Genomic DNA, 12,947 nt, shown 5'->3' on the forward strand with positions numbered 1-12,947 from the left:
TGTTGCTTTGACATTCAGCCTAAATTTTCCTTTGCTTAACTTGCGTAGTTTTTCTTTACTTAATTATTATTTAACTATGCTCCCTTGGATTATGCTAAACAATTCTTACCTCTTCTCTGTGTTTACTTTTAAATACTTGTAGACAGATTCCTTATTCCTCTTATTCTCTGTTTGGTCAAACTATATGTATTCGATCCTGTTAATGTTTCCTCATAAATTATGCATTTCAGTCTCAAAATCATTTTTGTTGCTGTTCTCTGAATTTCTTTCAATTTAACAACCTTCTGGTAGTGCAGTATTCAAAGTTTCTCTCTTCCCTACTCCCTTCACAAAAGCCTAATAAAATGGTATGTCTTCAAGATCTTCCGACACAGAGGCTGTCAGACCAAGCAGGGAACACATTGCAGAGTTCAGGGTGTTTTACCAAAAACACCAGCACCTCCCAGTGAAAGTAGGAGACTAGTAGCTCAGACTGTTCAACTGCTTTAGTACCACAGAAGCAGAGAGGCAGTCTCCCACATAGCCAGGCCCCAGACCATATAGGGACTTAATGCTGAATCCTGAAATGGGCCGAGCACTCTGGCCCTGATCCAGCAAGTCACATAAGCACACGCTTAGCTGCCCATATGTTTCAAGTTAAGCACATGTAAAGTGCAGTTGTGACAGTTGCTCTGTTGGCCGACACACTGGGGACCCGTAGAGCTAAAAGTGTAAGCTGCTAACGCTTAAGCTAAAGAGCCATGACTGTGTAGGTGGGGGCTGTAACAACTCATAGTCTCTGTGCCCAGCACTTATAACACACACTTCTCAGTGGATTACACTGTGCTGGATCAGGGCCTGGATATTCAGCACTTTGCAAGATCACTCCCTTAAGGACTAAAACCAGCACTCTGAATGGTAGTTAGGAATAAACTAGCAGCCAGGACAGACCATAGGGGGACACTGTGTAAGGGGCTTGCTGTGGGAATCAGTGCAAAGCACACTGAGCCCTGCTTTCTGATCTAGCTAAAGCTTCTGAATGGCCTTCTGCCCTGTTTGGAGCATATGACAATTATCCAGTCTGTGGGTGATAAAGGTATAGATAATTAATGAGGCCCACATCCGAAAGAAAAGGCTGCAACCTTCTGCAAATAGCTGTCAGAAAACAGAACTGGTCAAATGTTGGGCCTGCCAGCCTTTACAGTGTTCCTCTAAAGTAAGTGAAATTTTAGGCCCTACCTCGTTATTTTTACTTCAACATATTATTTGATTAGGAATTTTGTCTGAATAAAGAGGGCAGGTTTAGGTGTTTGGCATCTCAAACTGCCGGATGAATTCCTTTTTCAATTTTCCAGGTGACCTGAAATAAACTGTTTAACGGAGGCTTTTATATCGAATTGTGTAGAAATCATTCTAATTAAAAGATTGACAGGCAGGAGCAGTTATGAATTATATATAAAAAGTTGAAGAAGAATATATGAGAACAATGGGTGGAATTCAGATATGGGCAGAATGTAATTGCACAAACTGGAGTGTAACACACTCTGATTCAGGGTTTCACGCTCCTTTTGCACTGGTGTAAATGATTACACAAGAGGCATGGCAATGGGGAATCAGGCCTGAGATCTTAAAAGACCACAAATTGGTCAAGACTTTAGTCTTACAGTACCTCTCATCTGAAACACAGCTCAGTTTTGGTCTCATCAGGACTTACCTACTGGTCCTACATATATTATAACATTGAAATGATGCAGATTGAGGCACTTTCTCTATAGACCCTCAAATTACAGGAGGAGATGTTCAAAAGTGCATTAGGCACCCAGCTCCCATTGAAACTAAGTGGGAATAGAGCTCAGACTTGTGCCTTTGAAAATCTTGCCCATTTCAGAGACTTTGTATAGGATTTTGTTGTTGTAAAGAACAGTGACTCAATGTATGATATTTAGGGAATGATTTACAGTTGTAAGCCTAGTTTCCATAGCTAACATACAGCTCCCAACATATACCTGGTAACTGTGTACAATTTGGAAAATTAAAACATCATGATGTCCACACTCCTGTTAACTCGCTTATTTGGGAATTTCTTGTTTGTTAAGACCCTACAGCAATATGTTGAAGAAAAGAGACATAGCAGACAAACACATTGCTTTAGAGGGAAGGCTGATCATATCCTGATCACCACTATATTGCTGCAAACATGGAGGCATATCAGGATTTGTTGACCAAATAAACAGAAGGATGACAATTCCTTAGTCAGATCACGGAATATTTGCTTTAGTTGCAATTTAATATATTTGTACATCTTTTTATTGAGTGTATGTTTATTTTAAAGTAAGTACTTCATACTCTTCCACAAGCACTGAACAAGTCACAGGTAGGACAGTATCTATCAAAACAGAGATTATGGTAATGGAAAGATGCACAGCCCCACACCCTCCCTCACTGGACTGGGCAGAAAACCTCTAGTGTAACAAGAAAGGAAAAAAGTGATCCTTAAAGTGTGGTTCTACTCTGAAATCTGACTAGATTATACCTTTATGATTTCATAGGTATTCTCGTTATTCTCTCTGTACCCTAAAAGGGCAGAGACATCATGAAGTCCACTAGGGACTTCACTATTATCAATTTTATGCCGAAGATGGTCAGATACTACAGTAATAGGTGGCAGTATAAAGCCATAAGAGAAGTTTTATAGTTTGACCAATTTGCAAGTCAAAAAACTATTTTAACTGATAATCCAACAAACTCATGTGGAGTTCTGAAAATGAAGTCATGTTCTCTTTTGCCTCTTACATCATTACCAGTAACAAAGATTTTGCAGCTGGGATTTACAGTAGTTGGCTATTTTGCTCCTGATGCACAAGGGAGAATCAAATCTTCACTCTGCCGATAGCTGTAACATTGCATTTTTCTCAGGCAAGTAAACGCATGTTATTCAAAGACGCAGGGAGCAGAACTGTAGAGTGGGAAAGGGTGCTAATTTTATTAGCACTTTTCTGTCCATAAGGGCAGTTTAAATGATTGTTCATTTTTTTTCACTTATTTTTAAGGTTGATTTTGGACTATTAAAATACTGTTTTAGTGCATCTACTTTCTGAGGTCTTAGGAAAGGCAGGAGATAAATGCTATAGTTTATAAAAGTATAGTTTATGCTGAGCCCACTTGTCTCTGAGATCTGCATGAAAAGGAACCCCTCCATGCAAAAGGGTAGGCAGTGGTCAGCCACTTCCCCAGTACTGATCCCTCTGCTCCAGATATCATGGATGGCTCTTTGTGGAACTGGGAGTACATGAACTGTGAGAGGGAATCGGCAGGCAGTGACAGAGGGAGAGCTGGGGGGCAGGATGGTGCACATTGTCTCCCTCCTCCCTTCAAGCTCTTTGTAGAAGCAGCAGGAAATCTAACAAAGCCTAATACTGCTTTAACTTTCCCATAGGTACCATTCCACACCTTACCCTCATCCCCCACTTGTTCATATAAAGTTCTAGGGTCAACCATCAGTGGAGGAAATCCTGGCAATGGAGCTCCACTGGAGCAATGCTAGCCAGATTGTGTATAGGGGGTTGCAGAGCCACTGTGGAGACATGGGATCTCCAGTGGATTCCCCAGGAGACATGGGATGCTGAGAGGACCCTTTGTTCATTCTTCAGCAGAGCAACTCATCCAGTCCTCAAATTTTTGGGAGGGCACTCTCTCTGACAGGTTTTTCTATGAGAGGGGACGATCAGGTCCATTATTATTTATCTGCCTACATGCCCCAATAAAGAACCTCCTACCACTATGACATGTGGAAGTATCAGTTATTCTCTGTCATGTTTGCTATATTTGCATCAGTTGATGAACCTAACAGACTGTTAATCAGGGTGCTATTATCATCAATAGGAATGATAGCTGTAGTCCATGATTCAGTAGCTGATCATTGTGTTTGTGTTTCTAGGTCTTTGACAGAGTCCGGGAAGATTGCCCTAACTTCCAGGAGAAGATTAAGCCCATTAATGCAGAACTCACTCAGCCAAATCTGGCCATCAGTGCCAAGGACTCACAGGAGCTTCTGTCCCAGGTCAATGTTGTCTTCCACTGTGCAGCAACAGTTCGCTTTGATGAGCCACTAAAGTATGTCCCTTGTCCTCTGTTTGCATTTATTAAGTAGAACTTAGCTTCTTACTGGGAAACACAAAATATGAGAGACCATTATTGTTTTTTCTTGTACAATTACAGTAATAATTCTCCAGGTATGTTTTCAAACTGCACATAAATTTTAGATTGGATATACAATTTAAAGGGCTCAAACTATTGACTGCCTAAAATATCACGTCAGACCTTAAAAAAATACACACATACACATCAAGATTGAGGTACTGTGGCATTGCTACATGGAGACCAGGACAGGAATAAAAAGGAGTCCTGCAAATTAGGATTGCAGTGCACTGGCAGAGTTAGGTGAGGCCCCAAAACTGGGACAGCAGGAGGGTGCTATGTGCCCGGACTCAGATGTATTGGCAGGGCTACATGGAAGGAGTGTGAAGTGAGTCCACGCAGTCTCTGACTCTACAGCTAATGTTATTGGTCCTACTTTTTCACTAAAGGTAACTCAAGGAGAGAAATGATAAATGTTTGAAGCAGCATATTTTAAATAGCAAATCACAAGGTACCATAACATTTTAAAATATTCACCCAGCTTTGAAAATGTTGCCTTCATTGTAATGAGGCATTTTAAAAAGATGGCCTGTTACTTAAGACATTACCTTGAAAAGCACTTGGTTTGTTCATTGTCACATATTAATGAAAGAGTTCCTAGCACAATGGGGTCTGAATTGTGATTGGTGCCTTTGAGCCCCACTTTAACAGTGATAATGATCTGAATGTGGTCATAGATACAGGCCCCAAAAGAAGTTCATTAATGACCATTACAATATCACTCTCTGAGACATTACATTGATTGTGTCTCCATTGCTCATCATGAGAGTTTTTTTCACTTATTGTTACTGTAAATATATTTAATCACCACAAGGACCAGGGGGGAATTTCTCCCAGAGCATTGTATAAATGTAGTATGTATTTTTTGCCTTCCTCTGAAACACGAGGGGTGAGTTGCTGCTATGGGCAAGATAGTGGATTCCAGGGACTGTTGATTCAGTATGGCACAATAAATTGAATGTTCTTGTGTTCCAAAAACAAAGTCCTTAAAATGAGATTATAGATAGAATTTAGTGAATTTTTTCAGCCAAAAATTTTTTTGGTAAAAAAAACAAAATGAGTATTCAGCAACACTGAAATGTTTTGCAAGTTCATGTTGGTTTCATCAAATCGTTCACATCAAGGGGGGAGAACACTGAAATATTTTGGTTTTACATTTTTTAAATTAAACATTTTGATTTTTCAATTTGAAATTACTTTTTGATTCAGAATTCCTTTTACTTATATTCTAAAAAGTTTTAAAAGGCATTAAATGTAAATTAATTATTGCATTTTGAGTTGAACAAATCATTTTGTTTGACCTGAAACAAATTTTTTCAACTTTTTTATTTGGTGAATATTTTTCAAAAAATCATTTGAATTTCTCCAAAATCTTTTTTTTTTAGGAGAGAGGGGAGAGTTCTGAATTGAGAGTGAGCTGAAAAACCTATTATTCACTCTGCTCCAATTATAGACTAGGTCAGGGATCGGCAACCTTTGGCACATGGCTTGCCAGGGTAAGCATCCTGGCGGGCCAGGCTAGTTTGTTTACCTGCCATGTGCATAGGTTCGGCCGATCGCGGCTTCCACTGGATGTGCTTCCTGACACCCCCAGTCAGAGCCCATGAAGCAAACAAGCAGAACACCTTGCTCATATCCTGAGTGTTTCAGGGAAGATCTTCACATTGGTACCCATTTTCCCTACTCCTTTACCAACTCTTTCCCCCCAACTCCTTGGAATCACTAATTTTATTACTTGTAACTTTGGCTTCTTCTAGTGTTGTTCCATTGCTTTGGACAAGGCCCCATATACTTATCTGGAATCCCTTGTATGTTGGTATAGCATGTGTCCTTCAAGACCAGATGTGAGATCATGTTGAATGCAACTAAAAAGTCAATAAGAACAACACTTAATGTCGTTCTGTCTAAATACTTGTATTTTTCTTGAGGTGGAATGGTTGTTCAGCAAACATGCCAGAAAAGAAGTGTTTTCAGTTTTAATTTCCATAATAAATTAATGAGGAACTTTGCCTCCAGTCCATTGGATTGTGTAGAAATATTCCTGAGTTTTTGACCAGAGTAGTGGATTCATAGTAGAAACATCCAGTACTACATGTGTGAAAACTATTTTCGCCTCTTGCATCTCATTTAAACTTCCTCTTCTGCTGTGACCTAGTTTCCTCACTGTGGAGGTTTGCCTCTGAGGAGAGATTTGCAGTATATGTAGTTTAAATACATTTATCCCCTATGAACCCCTTTTGTTTGTTTTCTCTCCCCTTATCTAGACATGCCCTGCTGCTGAATGTCATGGGCACACAACAGCTCTTACTGCTAGCCCGGCAGATGCAGAAGCTCGAGGCCTTTATCCACATCTCTACTGCCTATGCATATTGTAATAAGAGAATTATAGATGAAGTCATCTACCCACCACCTGTTGAGACCAAGAAGCTCTGCGACTTAGTGGAGTAAGTAGAAACAAACACAGCTTTCCTACCTGATGCTGGTGTGATGCGCCACCTCTGCAGAAAACCTATGACTGGATTGTTCATACACCTATGCTATGGAATGTTCCCCCAGACCAATTATACGTGCAGTGTCCTTCGCATTTGCACCTCAGCTAACAGTGCTGGGAAAAGAGTGTGTAAGAGAAGAAGGAGACAAAGGTGGTAACTTGGATTCCAAGTATCTTCAAGAGATCAACTTTCAAAATATTGATTGGAGGAATCATTCCTACATGCTTGCATCCAATAATGTTGGTATTTTTGGCCTTCCTCTTTAACCTATTTTTATTCATATTTTCTGGAAATATTTGCAATATAGACATAGCCTCTGAGTCTTTATTTGGAGGTCTTTTAAAGTCACATTAGATTGTGATTTGGATCGACCTTCCAACGGTGTTTTGATTTCATTTTGAATAGGAAAGAATTAGCAAATAAAATGATCCATATGTGTCAATCCTATTATTTCAGCTGTTTTTCTTCAGTCTTTATCTATAGTGGCATGTGACTCTTTATGGTCCAGCATGGAGTCAGTTGATGGTGCTTGTGGTGTTAGTGAGAATGACACAGTGCTTCTTCGTTTTCTAAGTCCCAACACTCTTGTTCCCTCAACAGGAGCTGTACCTTTTCAGAAAGTGAGCATGATTCACCACTGCATTACTCCTGTTGTCACTCAGTGTTACTCCACGTATTTCAGTGCAGTCCCAAATAGTGTCAGACTCGAGTGAATCAGACTCACTGTTTTAGAAAGAGATTTAAAATGATGGCAGCTCATTGCAAGAATCCCAGCCCTGACTGCTGAGTTTAGCCCTTTCTAATGGCTCCTTTCCAACTGCTTTCTCCCCATGTATGAGCTGTCCATCTGCAGGGCCAGGTTCATTCTGTATTGAAAACCACAGCTCAGCTGGAGAATTCAGTAAATCTGCAGGACAACAAAAGTGTCTATTTAACCGAGTTTGTTGAATAGATGGATAATTAGAAAGAAAAACAAAACCTGCTGACAGGGATTCCAGGGAAGCCTTCTCCTGAGAAGAATTAAACTTCCCCATGGCAGTTTGTTCTGCTTTCCTTTTTCTTTTCAAATAATTTCCTATTTGCATAATATCAGCTTTAACTCTGCCAGCCATTAGCTCAGAATGCAGGTGTGTGCTGCCGTGTCCTTTGGACTTGTTCAGAGATGGGCAAAGCAGTATCTGCTGGCTTCTTCTCTGAGGAAAGAATAGAATTTGGGTTGGCTCTTGAATCCCAGTTTGCCAAAATAAACAATTGCACTTTCTGAGTGCTAATCGGAAAATGTAACGTCAAATACTTGTTCTGTCTTTGATTTTCCTCTAGCAGCCCAGAGTCTTGAATATAGTTCTCCCCAGCCAACATATGGAGTCAAAATAACTTTAATGATATCAGGACCTCCCGCCTTCACTACTTACACATAAGGGGTTTAGCCAGCTTGCAGAGTTCAGTTGTCTGTCACTGGCAAGTGCTGGCTCAGAAAAAAAGACTTGAGCAAAGGACAGAATGAGTCTCTGAAGTCGGCAGGGATTTCTGACAATATGCCTCTACCGCAGCCTCCAGGTTGCACAGGCAAAGGCAGTAATGATGAAAGCTTCAGAGAGTTAAGGGGTGAGGTGCTAGCTCTTACCTGCTCTGTTGTATGTTTGCCTCAGCAGTATACAGTTGTCAACTCTTGGTCACTACAGTTTGGTTTTTTGTTTGCTTGCTTACTTGCTTGCCTTACACTTTCTCATGGTTGCCTGAATTCTGGCAGCATTCTTGTGAATGTTGTCCTTGCTCAACAGCTTTACTATCTTCCATTGCTTTCAGTGGGCTGGAAGCCACAGGCTGCCCTCAGTTAAGATGGCTGCCACTTCCCTGCAGCCTTTGCAGGTGGCGTGAAGGCTGCCCATAGTGAAGAGGACTACTGTCTCCCATTGTTTTTAAAGGCACTGAAACTAGGGGGCACTCAGCGAAGATTGCCAGACTCTTGGTTTGGAAAGTGGTCTGGAAACTGTAATGGTGCATGAAGGATACTTGTGGATAGGGGTGTTGAGGGGAGGCTGCAGAAGAATATGGGGGAGTAGGAGGGAGAAAGTCAAGATCAGGGACTTGTGATGGAGAAAAGTAAGGAAAATACAAAGGCAAGTTGGGGACAGGAGACTAAGGGAGAATGTGAAGAGCAGAGAACTGGCTGGCGCAGGGAGGGAGACAAAGAACGGGTAAGAGGACGGAGACAAAGGTGATGCTATCAGAATAGTTCATTCTTCTGTCATCAGCTAACTAGGAGGAAGTATATCTGATTGTGCGCGCTAGTCCAGAAGGGTTCAAAGAAAGATAATTAATAGGTAAGGGAGTTTTCCCCTTAATCCCTTCCTCTACCTCACATATATCCAAAGAATTACATGGACTGTGTCAGTAAAAAGGGAAAAGAAATAGCAAGTTATAATTTGGGATGTGAAAGCATCCCTTCGTATCTTCATCAAATGTCTGTTTGAAAACTGATTTTAAAGCACTCAACTGAACAAGCATCTATATTTTTCTTTTCTTAAGTTTCATATATCTGTATGTGTGAGGCTGGCAATACATTATAATCCTGGCTGTTCATCTGCTGTTCGGGTTCATAGTAGCCAATGCCAGCAGAAACTGGAACAGGTCATTCAGATATACTCTTCTATATTGGCTGTTATGGTGTATAACGGGGATTTTTAAGGCTAACGTGTAAAGAAGCTTCTTAGTCTAATAGGAAAGCAGAATTTTTACAAAGTTATTAAAAGGCATGACCTTCAATTGTACCTAAATAACAGATCCTTTAATGGTCCTCTCGATGACAGATTTAATTTGTATTTATGATTATTGACTCAGCTTGAATCCTTGGTCAAGTTGGGGTTTTTTTGCGTTTGTCCTCCTTCTATGTCCCTGATTTTAAATATGATGCTTCTTTAACTGTAACTGAAACTTTAAGATTGATCTGTGAAAACCAAAAGTCACACTTCTAAATACCACCAGGCCACTAGAGGAAACGTATAATCTGCTACATCAAGCAAGGTATGCCTTAATCTAAAGCTGAGAGAAATCAGCTTTGGAGGGTGCACTGAGGTAAGGAGCACAGCATAGTCTATACAGTGTGGACTAAAGCAGGGTGCACGTTGTCCCTGATTATAATATTATAGGAAATGTAAAAGGAATTCAGTTCTAATTTACATAAGGGAGCATTTGATTTGTGTTAAGTGTAAAATCTTAATACAGAAAGTCACATTTTCTCAGGGGAAAACGACATATCTGTTTGGTGGAGCAGGGGGACAGTGGACAGCTAACCACAGCATTTTTCTTTGGTTTCATAAGGCACCAACAGCAGTGAGGAAAAGCAGTTAGTACATGAATTAGCCTTTCAAAACCTCGAATGTAGGTCACAGAAAATGTAGGGCAGCATAAGGCCTTGTTGAATTGTTGGCTCGGTACTTCCATGATGGGAAAACCGATTAATCGTAGCATGTGGGAGGTTGGTGTTCTTGAGAGGGTCTGTAGCACAAACCTCTCAACTATCGCTCAGAGTGGCGTGGAGGCTCACCGAAGATACTGGAGTCATGACAGGGCACTTTTTAGCTGGGCACTTTGAAAGTATTTATCTAGGGTCATACCAAATTCACAGTCCATTTTGGTCAATTTCATGGTCATGGGATTTTAAAAATCATAAATTTCATGATTTCAGGTATTTAAATCTGAAATTTCACAGTGTTGTAATTGTAGGGGTCTGACCCAAAAAGGAGGGGGGGTAGGGGCGTCACAAGGTTTTGTAGGGAGGTTGCTGTATTGCTATCTTTACTTCTGTGCTGCTGCTGGTGGTAGCATGGCCTTCAGAGCTGAGCAGCTAGAGAGCAGTGGCTGCTGGCTTGGAGCCCAGCTCTGATGACAGAGCCACCATCAGCAGCAGCACAGAAGTAAGGATGACATGGTATGGTGTTGCCACCCTTACTTCTGCGCTGCTGCCTGCAGAGCTGAACCCTTAGCCAGCGCCATCCAGCTCTGAAGGCATCAGCACAGAAGTAAGGGTGGCAATACTGTGACCCCCCCTAAAATGACTTTGTGACCCCCCTGCAACTCCGTTTGGGGTCAGGACTCACCCAATTTGAGAAACGCTGGTCTCCCCTGTGAAATCTGTATAGTATAGAGTAAAAGCATACACAAGACCAGATTTCACAGGGGGAGACCAGATTTCACAGTCTGTGATGCATTTTTCATGGTCGTGAATTTGGTAGGGCCCTAGATATATTAGATGGACAAGTTGCAACATCTGGTAAATCAGCATTACAATTTGCCCTGGTACCCCTGATGGCTTATTCCTATGGTAGCTCAATTACACTGAGAAAGCAAAGGCAGTATTCTGACCATAGCTGTGACTGTAGGCAGGGTTTCTGTTTAAAGCTGAATTTTTGCATTATTTCTGAAATCCACATACATGGTCAGAACTGGAAGTGAGCAGGAAACCATTTCCTATCCCACAAGAGTTTTTGAGATTTCTACATTTTCTCCCATCCCGATTTAGGATGAAAAGTTGAAATTTTGAAAATTTTCCTGAACCAGGAATCTGAGCTGAAATTTTCCAGGAGTCAATTGAAATGTTCTGTTTTGATTTTGACCTTTTATAGAATTTCACCTTATTTAGTATAAATTAACTATACTTTCAAAATGAAGTCGTTTTGAACCAGAAAAGGAAACTTTTTGTTTCAAAAATGTTGAAAAGTGTTGTTTCGACAATTTGAAAACTTTTTTTCCCCCAATCGAGATTAATAAAACCAACCCTTTCCTGCAAACAGTTTTGAGTCTGCTATTTTCAATTTGAAAAAAATAATATTTTGTCAGAAAATTCCTGACCTTCTGTAGTCAGAACTCGTTTAAAATTGCTGTGCTAGTTCAGGGACAGAGTTTGTGGTGCAAATTTGAGCTCATTTGATGAAGTGGTTCTCAAGATATAGCACAGTGGTCACCAATTGGTTGATCGTGATCAACTGGTCGATCCTAGACAGGGGCAGCTCCAGGCACCCGCACACCAAGAGCGTGCCTGGGGTGGCAAGCCATGGGGGGCGCTCTGCCGGTCGCCGCAAGGGCGGTAGGCAGGTTGCCTTCGGCGGCATGCCTGCAGAGGGTCCACTGGTCTTGTGGCTTCGGTGGACCTCCCACAGGCGTGCTGCCCAATCCGCAGGACCAGAGACCTCCTGCAGGCAAGCCACCGAAGGCAGCCTCCTGCAGTGCTTGAGGCAGCAAAATACCTAGAGCTGCCCCTGATCCTAGAGGATCTCCCAGTCAATTGCGATCTCTGGCAGAGTGTGGCTGCAGTTAAGGCAGATTCCCTGCCTACCCTGGTCCCACGCTGATCCTGGAAGTGGCCAGTGCAGCCCCATGGCCCTGGGGGGTGGGGGGAGGGTGGCATGTTCTCCCTCTTGTGTGTTGCTACTGTCTGCAAGCACCGTCCCCACAGTTCCCATTGGCTGGGAGAGCTGCCAGGGCAGTGTTTGCAGAGAGGGACAGCGTGTGGAGCCACATTCCCCCGCCTCTTCCCCAGAGACCGCAGGGGCACGCTGGCCCCTTCCAGGAGCGGTGTGGGTCCGGGCTAGGCAGGGAGCCTGCCTTAGCCTTGCTGTGCCCACCGCCAACCGGGAGCCACCAGAGGTAAGAGCTGCCCAGCAGGAGGTCCTGTACCCTGCCCAACCCCCTGCCCCAGGCTCAGCCCAGAGCCCCCTCCCACACTGTGAACCCCTTGGCCCCAGCCCAGAGCCCGCACTCCCTCCTGAACATCAAACCCCTACCCCAGCCCGGTGAAAGTGAGTGAAGGTGGGAGAGAGCGACCAACAGGGGGGGTAAAAGGAATGAGTGGGGTGGGGCTTTCTGGAAGGGACAGGGCTTTGGGGAAGGGACAGGGTAGATCCTGGGTTATCCTTAGATTCAGAAAGTGATCTTGGGTGTAAAAAGATTGGAGACCACTGATATAGCACATGCACCCTTCCATTTTCTGGCCCCAAGTGGCCTATTTTAAGATATCAGGTCTTCTCACCTTATTTTATGTAGAGATAGGGGAGAGAAGAAAGTAGCGGAGCATCACTGGAATGTCCCCAGTGAGCTCTTCTGTCCACCACAAAGAAAAAGCTCCAAAACTTAATAAAAGGTTATTGGACTTTATTTTCAGTTCTATGGAGTTATGCGCCAGACTTCTGTGAACCTATCTTGATTGCCAGCCTTGTCTGTAGATTTCAGAAACACAGCCAGCTCCCTTTCTCTCTGAACCAAAACACATGCAGATAAGCA

General features: G+C 42.4%; 1 protein-coding gene across 4 annotated transcripts in view; it reads left to right on the top strand.

The window, feature by feature from the left end:
* Positions 1-12,947, top strand: part of FAR2 (fatty acyl-CoA reductase 2) — a 239,770-nt gene that overhangs the window by 166,889 nt on the left and 59,934 nt on the right. For all 4 annotated transcript variants that reach the window (XR_012656761.1, XM_075070688.1, XM_075070684.1 and 1 more), the window contains 2 exons: positions 3,917-4,092; positions 6,441-6,620. Coding sequence is in view for 3 of the 4 variants with exons in the window: in XM_075070688.1 (XP_074926789.1) it covers positions 3,917-4,092; positions 6,441-6,620 (356 nt within the window). In the remaining variant the exon portion in view is untranslated. The remainder of the gene's footprint in view (positions 1-3,916; positions 4,093-6,440; positions 6,621-12,947) is intronic.

The sequence above is a fragment of the Chelonoidis abingdonii genome, chromosome 1, assembly GCF_003597395.2.
Source record: "Chelonoidis abingdonii isolate Lonesome George chromosome 1, CheloAbing_2.0, whole genome shotgun sequence".
Classification (NCBI taxonomy): Eukaryota; Metazoa; Chordata; order Testudines; family Testudinidae; genus Chelonoidis; species Chelonoidis abingdonii.